The sequence below is a fragment of the Scardinius erythrophthalmus genome (assembly GCF_964197995.2).
Source record: "Scardinius erythrophthalmus genome assembly, chromosome: 24".
In the NCBI taxonomy this organism is placed as follows: Eukaryota; Metazoa; Chordata; class Actinopteri; order Cypriniformes; family Leuciscidae; genus Scardinius; species Scardinius erythrophthalmus.
This window is the reverse complement of record NC_138244.1, coordinates 5,302,544-5,317,078: the sequence shown is the minus strand read 5'-3', so window position 1 is coordinate 5,317,078 and position 14,535 is coordinate 5,302,544. Positions and strand designations below refer to the sequence as shown.

Sequence of the window (14,535 nt, the reverse complement as noted above, 5' to 3'; positions counted from 1 at the left end):
AAGAATACAGATGCGCTAAAAATAACCCGAGTTTCAGACTCAGAGGTAGTTTTCTTATCGCCGTCTGACAAAAGTGCGTCAAGGATGACTGATTCTGTGCTTTTACGCCCAGCTTCACCTTCTAAAATCAACAAGAGACAAAGAAAATCAACAGCTCTCCATCTGCAGCTCTGTGCTGTCAGCAGAGAGAGATTCATTTCCTTGAACTCTGCTACGCTAACTATCTCTGGCAGTGACTGTTTGTGCTGTGATCTCATTTCTCTAAAGCGCAAAAATCACACTGTTCTTTCTCTCCAGCATCAGCCTTGGTAAATTATGCTGTTTTTAAACTTGAACTTGAGTGCGATCTCGCTTCCCCAGACGAGTTTCACTTCGGCTGTGTTCTCAATGGTATACTTGTTTACTGCGCAGTAAACACTGTCCTCTAAAAGTCGACGAGAAGAGGTTTGGTCGACTAAATTTTAATTGGTCGGTTAGTCGCAGAAAAGAAAAAAAACTCCACAGGAATTCCAAACATGACTTATTTAAAACATGCAAGTAAATGTTTCTTGAGCATCAAATCAGAATGGTTTCTGAAGGATCATGTGACACTGAAGACTTGGAGTAATGATGCTGAAAATTCAGCTTTAAATCTCAGGAATAAATGACATTTTAACAATATATTCACATAGAAAACAGCTATTTTAAATTGTAAATATATATCACAATATTACTGTATTTACTGTATCAAATAAATGCAGCCTAAGTGACTTTCAAAAATATAACAATTCTTATGAAATTTTTTTTTTTTACACTGAACTTAATTTATATAAAATAATAATAATAGTAGAATATATAATTAATTTATAGACATAAATTTAAGTTTATTAATATAGGTGGAGAGATTTTTTTTTAAATAAATATTGCAAATGTAATATAGAGAGAATGTGGTGAGAATTGTATTTAATTGGAAAACAAAGTATAAAGTAAATAAATACTTAAATATGCATGACTGTAAGCATGTGTGTGTGAAAGTAATACGCTTACAGATCGTCAGAGAACACACAGCCTATTCCAGCACATCCTTTCCTTTTATGAGTAACTTTTAAAGTGTAACCCAAGCCAGTATTAACAACGTTTCACACGGCTCTCAACAATCCTGCTAATCTGAGAGGGAATCCGGGGAAAATCTCAGCATGTGAACCTCGGCTTTTAAAATAACCGCGCCACAAGAGTTATGAGTCACTTCACATGCAGTTATTAAGAGATTAAAATGTCAGTATTTAATAACCCCAACACGGGTTTCACAGCAGAGATAGGAAGAAACGTTCACTCCATAACTCTGGCACAGCTCTTATCTCTGAGAAAAGCTCTTAAAAACACCAGTTTTATTTATTCGTCCAAAGTCACAGCCAAAGCCTTGCAAAAGATAGATGGATAATGACTCAAACACAAGAAATATCTCTTGGAAGAGGAAAAAAAAAAATCATTGGCATTGAAAGTACAGCATAAATTATGAAAATAGCACAAGCACGCATGGAAAGAAGGCTAAAAATATGAACCAAGTGAGTTAAGATCTGTACACAGCATCTGTGACATGCTGTCGATTTCCACAGAAAACTGGAAGTTCGTTCACCTAGAAAAGATACACACATTTTTAACCCAAAAATCCTTTAGTAGGTCGTTTATGCGGTTGCACACACGTACAGGAACCATCAAACACGCACCTGCATGAGTGTTTTTCAAAACATGCAACTTTACACACCTAAACGCCGTCCTCCCGAGGTGTGTGTGTGTGTGTGTGTGTGTGTTTCCGTCTGACACAAAGTGTTATTTTTACCCATCAGAACCGAAATCAGATTTCATGACTTCCCACGGGAGATTAAACTTCCTGAGCTCAGTCGCAAACCTTCCCATACGTGCGTCAATACCGGTGAAAGAGGCGAGTAAAGCTAATGGAAAAACAGCAGAATGTGTCTGGATGGGCCGACCGCATCTATTCCGGCTCGGATCAGCAGGAGGGAGTGAAAACAACAGCTCGGATCAGGGAGGTGAAGAGATCACGAACACACACCCCGCTGCTGACGGCTTTATCTTACTTCACTCTTGATGTTATACTGCATCTCGCATCTCTGCTAGCACCAGTGTATCACAAGAAAAAATAAACTCATTAGAAAATCCAATTATGATATGGCTCAATTTCCAGAGTCAGATCAAAGATAGCCTCAGCTTCAGACCGTCTACGCCAATCGGTTGGCATTAGGGTTGATTTTAAATTTCTTCTATTTGTTTACAAGTGCTTAAATAACTTTCAGTGCAATGCAATCCTTCCAGAGCTCTTAGATAAGGGACACAGAAACTTTTTATCTATCCTTTCCTATTGCAGGCCCTAAATGATTGAATAGTTTGCCATTTCAGGTTAGATCTGCACCTGACGTGTCAATTTTCAAGTCACGGCTGACTCACTTGCTTCTAATAATCACTGTCACAATGTTTGGTATGTATTTTACGAATGTTGTCTGTTTTCATTTTTCATTCAGTTTGCCAGGAAATAAAGGTTCAAGAAGCAGCAACTGAACATCTTCCGCCTTTGGTTATTTTGGTCATTTACAGAATATTCCATAGAAAAGAGATTTCCATAAACGCAGATTTTTGATTAAAAAAAAAAAGGTGGTCATGAAGTAGTAAAAACTAACTAGGTTATTATTCTTATGGGCTGTAACGATTTGTGTCTTTGCAAATCTTTTTATCTGCCATTTTTCTTTGGAGAAATTGTTAAATTATGTGTAATGTGAGCAGTAACATGATTAAACTGCAGGGACTGTGAATCAGAATTGAGAAAAATGCTTTTTAACGTAATTTTGAGCAATAATGAGGAAGAACTAGTCGCTGGATTTGCAAAGTTTTGGCATTCATTTTATGAACAATATTTAGAGTTTTGTTTGCAGCACTACATTGGATTATACAGCGAATATTCTGCTTTACAAATGTGAAATAACACCAAGATCTAGGGTTTGTTTCTTAGGGATCACCTGTAGTTTTGTTCTAGGTGTGAATAAGAATGGTCACAAAACCTTCCTGAATGTGCTCTCACCTTCATTCACATGAACATCTTAATTTATGAACATGGAATAGAGAGTTGTGTTCAGGGTTTGACATTAAAACCCGCCAACACCCCAAATGTGTGTGTATTTCAGTAGCGTGTAACGCAGTCACTCCTACTAGCCACTTTGGCGGGTTGAATTTTAATTATAATATGTACATTTTTCAATTGTAGTCTTTTAGAAAGGCATCTGAAATAATAAACTGAGTGCAATCCATTGTTGTCAAAAATATAGATTTTTTTTTATACATATCGATTCAGAAAAATCTGAAATGCTTCCAATACTCATTTCCCGCAGAATTGATACACGATATCAGCAGCTTTTTCTCTCTCTCCGACAGTGAGTGACACACAAACCCGCCTGTCCTCACTCACTCGTTTCATTTGCTCCAGATGAATATTGTTGGTGTTAAAAGGCTTAAATTTCAGCGTGGGATTGCGCATAATTTTACTCATTCCCGCAGATTTTGTTCACACCCAAAGTGCGGCACATAAAGCCGCCTCCCAGTAATAAACTGAGTCCTTTTTTGCTGCTTACTGCGCTTAAACGTTCAAATACACACAAAATAATGTCAAAATGCCGGTCTTGGCGAGTTTTCACGTAAACACACGTCAGTCATGTTTTAAGTGAACGTAAACCGTTGAGAAAGAAAACGCATGTGTAACAGTATAATGGATCAGTGCGTCAGCTCTTAAAGTGACAGTGACCTAATAAACCTGCTGCCAAATTATGAGATCATGTTAAACATATCTATTTGGCAGTTTTTCCCCATGGTATCGATATCAAAATTGAGGCCAGTGAAAATGCTGAGTGGCTTGTAACTTTGGAAAACCACGAGCCACAGTGGCTGGTGAACAAAAAAGTTCAAGTCAAGGCCGGGTTGTGTTATAAAATACTGTCGCTTTTTGGCTCTACTATCCATATTATTCAAACCAGTGTTGGGAAGGAACTAACTGAACACTACTAACTTACAGCTGCAACATGTTTCATGTTTTAGTGTGAAGAAATATAGCACTTGAAACTTTGTGAAAATATTGCACCTAAAACTTTTTCTCTAAATATTGAGAGAACATTTAACAAATACTAATACCACCATCACCTTGAATGCAATGCAAATGCTTTTATTTAAAGCGTCTGACAAATGCAAGAATGTAAATGTAATAATCAGTATTTAACCCTCTGGACAAACAGATATTTGACCACACGCACTGAGTCTCGTACATAAACCGTGAGAAAACCATGAAAAACCGTTGTATGTAAATCCTCAGATTCACTCCAATGCTACAATGACGTCAGACGGTTTTACATAAGACCCGTTGTGCAATATTTTTTTATTCTGTTTTTTTGCACATGAAGATTTCTGCAGTGCCTTTTGAATGAACTACCACTGTGTTGCATGTCAGGCTATTATTGTGGCATCATCTGCTTCCCATTTACTTGCGTCACATAAAAAAGAAGAAAAAAAATTGTGGTTGGTCCTGTCAAAATGCTGGCTGTGAGTTTGAGTTGTGCATGTAATCACATATCGAGAGCAGACACTTTAAAGATTCAATGCAAAACATTGACTCTCCGAAATATAAAACTGATGATCAGCCAAGAGATAAAAATACAAAAAAGCAAACATAAAAAATAAATAAATAAAAACAAAACAACGCTTTGAAGTTCCTTCTCCGCAGAGGAAAACGCTGTCTAGACACGTCTGCGCTTCAAAAGCATGAACAATGTTGCACATAATTACATACGGGGATGTTTAGCGCTGAACTGAATCATTCACAACTCAGATGATTCTCAGCAGGTTTGGTGAATCAATTCATCTAAGAGATTAAAGTGTTTTCACGAAGTTGTTCTAGACACGTACCGTGCACCGTGAGCTCCGCCTGGATCTCGCTGGTCATGTTGCCACTGTCCGTCTGGCAGACGTATATCCCAGCATCCTCTTCTGTCAGGTTGACGATCTGAAGGCTTCCCCCGCCAATCACAGCAAAACGCTCATGACTGGAACAGAGAGATACAAGGAGATGAGGATGTGCTGAGATGTTGAGATGCCTTTTCCTTTCAGGAAATGTATTAGTTCTCAGGAATCTCGAGCCTGGCACAGTCATGCTGAACAGAGATGGAATTAAAAACAGGATACAGTATGGATTTCATTTCCTGTGGCTTTTCCTTTATGGCTTGACTGCATTGAAAGCAACTTTCCTGTAGTGGGATTTCTAGAGAAAAACAAACTAAGTGTTCCTGGTTCCTTCCCAATGATTCAGAGGCAGGGATGAGACAGAAGAGAAGCGAGTTAATGTAAGATGGAAAGAGGAGAGAAAGTGAAGGGAAAAGAGGAAGGATGAAGAGTCAGGCCTCCTGCATGTCACTTCATTATATGAAAACCCCACTGAATAGTGAGTTTGACTAAGAATGGAGAGTAAACCATCTAGGAACGATGCCTTCCCACTTTCACATGACAAAATCCACCTGCTCACTCGTCAAGAAGTTTCTTCCAACACATCCGAGTGTCGAACTACAGCTCAAAGTGACAGCGACAACGGCCTTCATTTAGCAGCAGGAACTGGTGGTATTCTTGTAGATATTGTGACAATGCAGCAATTTCAAATAACACACACTCCTGTTCAAAAGTTTGGGGTATGCATGTTTTTTTTAAATGAATTTTGAGTGATTTCTGAAGGATCATGTGACACTGAAGACTGGAGTAATGATGCTGAAAATTCAGCTTTGATCACAGGAATAAATTACATTTAAAAATGTATTCAAATAGAAAACAGTTATTTGAAATTGTAATAATATTTCACAATATTACTGTATTTTTGATCAAATAAATACAGCCTTGGCGAGCAGAAGAGACTCAAAAAGAGTCTACTTTTGATGGGTAAATTGTTGCATGAATGCAATGTAAAATGCAAATGTAAATTGTTGCATAAATTTGCAAAACAATTAAGAACATTTTGACAACCTTTACATAACGTTAGCCAAACGTTTCATAACTTGCTTTCCATTCTCGAAGCACCTGATGACTCCAGCGGTGATATATTTATCATCCCCAGCCTCTATTAGTCTGCGGTGAGACAGCAGACGCCGCTCAGAGAAACGAGGTCCCGAACCCAATGAGAGATTCGTTAAATGCATGATATGACAGAAGTCAGATGATGCTGCGACCGTGAACGCTACGGGAAGACCCCGAGAGACCCGAGGAGGAGGAGGAGGACGGGTCGTCGAAGGCCAGATAATTAAAAAAGAAATTAAAAACAAGACGAGTCTATAAAAGTACAAAGAGCCTCATTAATTGTCTTTTAGCACGACATTAAAACTCCAGAATGGAGAAGGGTAACAGAGCATGATGGGTAAAAAGTTTGTTTTTAAAAGAACAGTTCAGCATATTCTGACATTATTTACTCATGTCACCACAAACCCAACAAATGGAGAACTTTCATGCATCTTTATGCAGATTTGGTAATGAACATGGTCACTACGAACCATTTTAGTCATTTTATGGAATAGAGTTTTGTTTTGTCGGAAAAATAACATCATACATGTTCGGAAAAACATTATCAAACAATCTTTTTTGTGTGAACTATACCTTTAAACAACCGTAAGATCCTACTCATTCATATTTAAAATGGGTAATAAGTGCCCATTAAGTAATAAATATATCTTTCAAAGATCTGAGGTCACAAATTTAATTTAATATTCAACAATATTATTGATCTGGCTGCATTGACACCATTATACGAGAACTGAACTGAGCTGGACGATGACATCACAGTTTTCTCCAGAGTGGCTATATACAGAGCCGGATTAACGCAAAGGCAAACTAGGCACGTGCCTAGGGCCCGATTGGCGGGATGGGGCCCAGACAGAGGGACAAAAAAAAAAAAAAAAAAAAAATGTACAAATGTCCTATCTACAATTTATTTCAATATTTATTTATTAACTAAAAAATAGTGACGATGTTTATCTTAACCATAGACTGTTACATTACTACAGTTAAACCAATTAATGTGTCCGTTACAAAGCGGGTGCCGGCTTCTGAAAGTATGTGTAAAGAACGCATCCATCAGGTGCTGCGAGGCAAAAGCCTAATAAGCACACAAAGAAGCACATCTCATAATGCAGGTGTGTGAGTTGTCGTCATCTATTTTGGAGTGATTGCAATGTATTCTAAATATAAACTTGTACTGTAGATCAGCGTCATTTCTGGAAAAATCATTCACCGCTTTATTACGAGTTTAAAAGAGCGCGAGCGTAACGTGCCCAAGACGCGACGCTTTGAATTTGCGCGTACAATGAATAACATCGCGTCGGGAGCTGACTAGTAAAAAAGCTACACAATTAAAAGACAAGACGTCTGTATTCTAAGTTAAAAAGCCAACACACTACAACATTTTTAAATGTTTCAAATAAAGGATCTCATATCTATGGGTCTATCTTCTAAATTCTGCTGATGATTAGATTCCTGACATTACGCCAATAATATCACTTTATATATTTTTTTCTGCTCAGTAGCGATCGTGTCTTTCTCTTCCACTTGATTTGTGTATAGCATATTTAAGGTAGCAATGCAATATAAAATCACTTATGCTCATCTACTGAAGTGGGATTCTGGAACTGTGAATAAATTGAATAAAACAGCAAAATAACAACAACAACAATAACATCTTCATTAAACAAAAAAGAGATTACCTTAGATAAAGTTTGATTAATATGTACATACAGTACCGGTAAAAGTCTGGACCCATTACTATTTTTAATGTTTTTGAAAGAAGTTTATTATTATGCTCTACAAGCCTGCATTTATTTGATCAAAAATACAGAGAAAAAAAAACAGGAATATTCAGCAAGGATGTGTTAAATATATAAAAAGTGACAGTGAAGACTTTTTTAAAACAACTTTTTAATAATCAAAGATCCTGAAAAAAAGTATCACAGGTTATAAAATAAATATTAAGCACCATTTCTAACATAATAAATCAGAATGATCACGTGGCACTAAATTCAGCTTTGCATCACAGAAATATAAAGTATAGTAAAATAGAAAACCATTATTTTAAATTTTAACTATTTTCACTATATTATTTTTCTGTATTTTTGATCAAATAAATCCAGGCTTGATGAGCATAAGAGACTTCTTTCAAAAACATTAAAAATAGTAATGTGTCCAAACTTATGTACTGTGTAAGTAAAAATATACTGCTTTTAAAATTAAATGTTGTATAAATAAAAAGGTTAGGAATCATTTTTGTTTCAAGTGTTTTTTTATTGGGGGTGGGGGGCCTCCAAACATGAATTTTGCCTAGGGCCTCCTAATGTCTAGAACCGGCCCTGGCTATATATATATAAATGAACTAAATTAATAACTTTTTTAAAACAAAAATGAAACATCACTGAACTTCCTTAAGCGTTTTCTTCTAGAAACAAACTTTGTTGCATTATTTTCTCAGTAAAGCTGCTTTGAAACAATCTGTATTGTAGAAAGCGCTGTATAAATAAAGGTGACTTGACCTGACTTGACAAAACCACAAACTTGACGACATCTGAAGCTAAAGCTAGACAGCTAAATCTTTAAATCCTGGTTGTTACAAGACGTAGTTTCAATCAAATGTTATTCTCTTAAACATTATTTTCGAGAACATCTGAATGAACATCAACACATCTCTTAAGAACTCTTATTTTAGCTGTACCGCTTTAGGATTTATCATCCTCCATTTCCCAGAATTCCCCAGTTCAAAGGCCTGTTTAAATGTACTGTTGTTTGCTAATGCCGATCAACCATTCCTTTAATGGTTGATCGGCATTAGCGAACAACAGTAAATTTAATAATACTTCACCGATTAGCATTAAGCTTTGTATCAGTAGAAACCCGGTAGTATTTTCGAATGACGGTGCTTCCCTCCCTCATGTCCCCCTGAGACGAGAGATTTCTGTATTGTGTGTCTGGAAAAAAAACTCTGATGATGCAAAAATTGTCATTTAGCTCATCTGAGGCTTTTCTGTCCAGAGGCGAGAGACTCCAGCCAGTAGGAGGAGCTCGTCCCGCATGTCTTCAACCCGCCCATAGGGGGATCTCACCATAAAACGCCGTCTTTTCAGTTTCCAGTCGACTAGTAGCCTAGCTGTATCATTTCTCCCGATACTGCCCTCTGTAACCGGTAGGCGTGGCTTGGGAGTGTCCTCGTAGGGTAGCGAAGCAAGTGCATTCTGGGAGTTGTTGTCTTTCATCCACATGAGCCAAAAATACATTTTCTGGCTTTTCTCAGTCTAGAAGGCACCAACTTCTAAAATAATTGCACATTTCTACTACATAAATGACCCAATTTAAATACACATTCATCTTTCCAGCGGCGAAATATCCCCTTTAAAAACAAAATCAATGTACTCTAAATGTTTAAAACGCATGCAAACACTTCCAGGCTGTCGTATGTCATAAATATAAACATAAGGCGAGACACTGAAGAAGAATGTATGATATTACTACTGAAAAAACAAACCACTTATAGTATTGCACAAAAAGGGAGTGCTTGTTGAAAATGTACGCCCATTCATCCAACGCTGGACGCCTCAGGAGGAGCGGCTTGCTTTTGCTGAACGTGCGCTTGTGTGTGACGCCTGACTGGATTTACAATATACTTATATTATAAATTCCCCCTTGCAAATACTCCAGCCTGATGTTAGTGTTGAGAGGAGGTCGAGTATCTGTCATCAACACAAACATCCATCTTACCGTGTCCCGTCTGGAATACGCAAAACTGCTCAGGTCTCCGGCTGGTTTGATCCACGTCAGCGAGGACAAAAGGTGTTCTTGTCAGTGAAGCAAGTGATCCTCATTCATCCGAGGAATTCCTCCATGATCCGCTGGCTTTCTGTGAAGCACTAAACAGCATTCCGGCTCTAATCCCGAGACATGGTGTGATTTAAACGTGAGATAAGACACAAGATGATCTGGGTCTACTTTAGGGCTGCACGATATTAAAGAAAGATGCGATAACTCATTAAATAATGTGATATTCGATATGCGATACGATAATGCTTAAAGTGTGTAAAATAAACTTAAATTAGCTTTAAAATATATTATTAAAAATGATATAACCTACATGTGTTTCACATTCTTTTTGTGACAAGAAAACATCCCTACAACTTCTGAAAGTGAACATCAGTGTTTTACTGAAACATAAGAAGTGTTATTTTAACATCAGTGGGGTTCAGGGTTTCAGGTTATCCTACATTAGGGTTATTTAACAACAGAAACTGAATAATCAAATATAAAAATAAAACACTACTTAGCCTTCACTGTATGAATTAAACATATACTGATTCTTATTAAAGATACAAAAGTTATTCAGCCAAGAGCAGTGAGTGATTTTCTCTTCGTCTTTTCTTCTTGACCCCAGTTATTGCAAGCCGTTGCGATATGCATATCGCGATACATACATTTGCGATATTCCGATTTATTGTTTAGCCCTAGTCTACTTCTGTCACTGATCTACCACCAGCTTTCATAGCCAGACACTCTTTAAATGATTAAACGCATGGAGAAACTGGCCTCAGATCAGTGCAACGGCGCTCGAACCGTTTATCTGACCTTTCTTAAAAAGACTGGACAGAAATCACTTGAGGAACTGGGCTCTGAATGAGTGTTTATGCATGGTGTGTAATGAATGAGCGCCTGAGCTGATAAGGAGGTGATTTGTTTACTCAGTTCCTTCGAGCCATTCGACAACCTTCAGATTAGAGTTACAACAACATGCCAGAGAAGCAAACAATGGAGGAGGGCGAAGAATGTGACTTATTCAACACTGGTTCTCCATACTGGAATCTTAAAGCCTCTAAACACACAAGATTTCAAGATGATGAGCTCTTACGTCTTCATTCTTGGCGTCCTTCTATCTTTAAAGCTTAGTTCACGCAATAACAAAAAAACGCCATTATTTACTCTCCCCTCATTTCACACTGACTTTATTTCATTCTTTTTTACATAGAAAAAATATCTGTAAGAATTTTCACACAGTTCTATTCCAAACAACAGTTTATAGTGACCTCTAAATGGGTAATATTTAATATTTTTTTTTTTTTAATTCAACTAAAAAAAGTTATATTAAAGTCATACAATTATTTAAAATATGTATTAAATTATATACTATTTAAGTAAATAATATATTAAAATTAAACCAGTACAACAATAAAATAAGTTCAAGTAAATTTAGGCATAACAACATTACGCCACGTTCCAAATTATTATGCAAATTATAGTCGATGCAAATGACAATCAGTATAATTTTCAAGTCACCAACCGTTAGGGTATAAGTTGAATTTCAATGAACAAACCACCCAACGAAAACAGTATTTTTTTCAAAAATAAAAAAACTCAAAATGCACTGTTCCAAATTATTATGCACAACAGAGTTTTTACACAACATTTTATAGGTTGTAAAGGATATTGAATTTGCAGCATTGGGAGGTCATATTCACTGAAATCAAGAGCTATTTCAATCAAACACATGTTAACAGGGCAAGTTACATGTTAACATATCAACCCTTCTCAGATATTACCTTCACAATTCTTGTATCCATTGAACTTGTTGTGAGTTTATGGAGAGTTTCTGCTTGAATTTCTCCCAGAGCTGTTGTTTTGATGCGAACTGTCTCCCACCCTCATAGATCTTTTGTTTGAGGACGCTCCAAAGGTTCTCAATAGGGTTGACCATGAGTTTCTCTCCTGTTATGCCCATATAGCAGCCAATGGCACAGAGGTATTCTTTGCAGCATGAGGCAGTGCATTGTCATGCATGAAGATGATTTTGCTATGGAAGGCACGGTTCTTGTTTTTTAGTTAATTAGTCAATTAGTTCAAAAAGCAGCTGCACGGCTTCTCAAAGGGAAGCGTAGAAGTGAACACATTACACCAGTTTTCATCTCGCTTCATTGGCTACCGGTTAAATAAAGAATTGATTTTAAAGTTTTGTTATTTGTTTTTAAGTCATTGCAGAAGCAGGCTCCACAGTCTGCCCATACAGTCAAGATCACTAAGATCTTGTTTACTAAAATATTACTAATTTTACTAATTTACTATCTGTCCCTAGAACTAGACTTAAAAATCGTGTTTTTGCGGTCTTCGCCCCTAAGCTATGGAATAGCCTACCAGCTTACATCAGATCCGCCCAAACCTTGTCAATTTTTAAATCAAATTTGAAAACATATTTTTTTTAATAGCTTTTAATACATCTTGATTTTTAAAAAAACATTTTTTTTTTATGTTTTCTATCTGATTGTTTGTATTGTATTGCTTGTAAAGCACTTTGGTCGACACCAGTTGTTTTTAAATGTGCTATACAAATAAAATTGTATTGTATTGTTTTTGTACCATGAAAGAAAGTGGTCAGTCAGAAACTCTATATACTTTGCCGAGGTCATTTTGACACCTTCAGGGACTCTAAAGGGGCCTACCAGCTCTCTCCCCATGACTCCGGCCCGAAACATGACTCCGCCACCTCCTTGCTGACGTCACAGCCTTATTGGGACCATCAACCATCCACTACTCCACCCATCTGGACCATCCACCAACCATCCACTACTCCATCCATCTGGACCATCCACCAACCATCCACTACTCCATCCACATGGACCATCCAGGGTTGTACAGCACTCATCAGTAAACAAGACTGTTTGAAAATGAGTCTTCATGTATTTCTGTGCCCACTGCAAGCGTTTCTGCTTGTGAGCATTGGTTCGCAGGGTGGCCGAATAGTAGGTTACGCACAACTGCAAGGATCCCACACCTTGAGGTTCGTGGACTCCAGAGGCACCAGCAGCTTCAGATACCTGTTTGCTGATTTGTTATGGCATTTTAGCAGCTGCTCTTTTAATCCGATGAATTTGTCTGGCAGTAACCTTCCTCATTATGCCTTTATCTGCACCAACCCGTCTGTGCTCTGAATCAGACACAAATCTCTTCACAGTCCGATGATCAAGCTTAAATATCTAATGTTTTCATACCTTGTCCAAGGCATTGCACTATTTGACGCTTTTCTGCAGCAGAGAGATCTTCCCAGATCTTCTTTCCCGTATTGCTCGAAACCTGTGGCCTGCTTAATAACTTGGAACATCCTCCTTAAGTAGTTTTCCTTTAATTGGGCTCACCTGGCAAAACTAATTATCACAGGTGTCTGAGATTGATTTAAGTGATCCAAAGAGCCCGGAGACACAATATCATCCATGAGTTTGAGTAAAAAATAGGGGTGTAACGATTCATCAACTACATCGATGTATCGATTTATATTCCTATGATCCAACTACATCAATCTGTGCCCGGCAAGGTGGCCTTCCGGACGACATATATCGATCTAACATCGTTTTAAAAGGTAATGAATCAATTGTATCGATACTAGGAAATAACGCATTGGATTTAAGCACGTCAGACTTTATATGGATGTTTTATCTTAGCACTTTTAATGATAAAGGCGTTAAACGTTACTCGATTCAGTCTGCCTATCTGTGATGCCGTCGCCATGCGTGACGCGCCACCAGCAGCGCAAAGACAACAAGCAGCGCAAAGTCTCTCACCTCAGAAAAACGAGCTTTCCTGTCCTCTCAGCCGCTATACTGCAGTAGCGCGCACTCTTCAATTGCACGCACAAATGCGCCGGCGTGCGCTGTATCACTTCACTAAAGCGCAAAAGAAATACGAGCATGCAACGTCGTAAATTAGTAAGTTAAGTTCTTCTAAGTATTGTGTATCACCATGGTAGCCTAATTGTTGTTGTTTCCATAACAAAATCCCACTTAGTGGTTATTTTGTATATTTTTATATGACTGTGGTGGCTCATACCAAGATTGTATTAACAAAATCTAATTTGGGACTGCTATTTAATAGCTTAACCTCGCAGTGCCTACTGTTTATCAGTATTTGTCATATTCTTACATTTTTCTTTTGTATGTTAAGTAAAGGGGGACAGAACTTGTGTGTCAACAATTTTTGTGTAAACAAATGTATTATAATAGGCATATATAATTCCTAAAAAGGTGGGTCGCGGCTTGATTACCATGGGGAAATGTGGGTCCCATGGCCAAACTATTCAAAACATCATTCAATGTTGTGATAATCATAATTAATAATCACAATTACAATATCAAGGGAATAATCAACAATTATGATTTTTGTCATAATCATGCAGTCCTACTTTATTCAAATAAAATGTGAATGCATTTGACATTAATTGTTGTTTACTTGTTTGTTTATATCCATAATTAATTGATAGCTGATTCCCTTGCAAGAATTTTTGGCTAAAAAGTCACTGAATCGATTTCAAGACACTGAATCGTTTCAGATCGTATCGTTCTAAATGAACCAATATCGTCCTTGAATCATATCGACAACCACGAATCGAGATACGAATCGAATCATTGTTAAAACGAATCGTTACACCCCTAGTAAAAAAACTAAATATTCAAATGT

At 37.4% G+C, this 14,535-nt stretch overlaps 1 protein-coding gene across 1 annotated transcript in view; it reads right to left on the bottom strand.

The window, feature by feature from the left end:
* Positions 1-14,535, bottom strand: part of neo1b (neogenin 1b) — a 128,315-nt gene that overhangs the window by 48,571 nt on the left and 65,209 nt on the right. Inside the window, exon 5 of the mRNA XM_081356789.1 lies at positions 4,942-5,078. Coding sequence (XP_081212915.1) covers positions 4,942-5,078 — 137 coding nt within the window. The remainder of the gene's footprint in view (positions 1-4,941; positions 5,079-14,535) is intronic.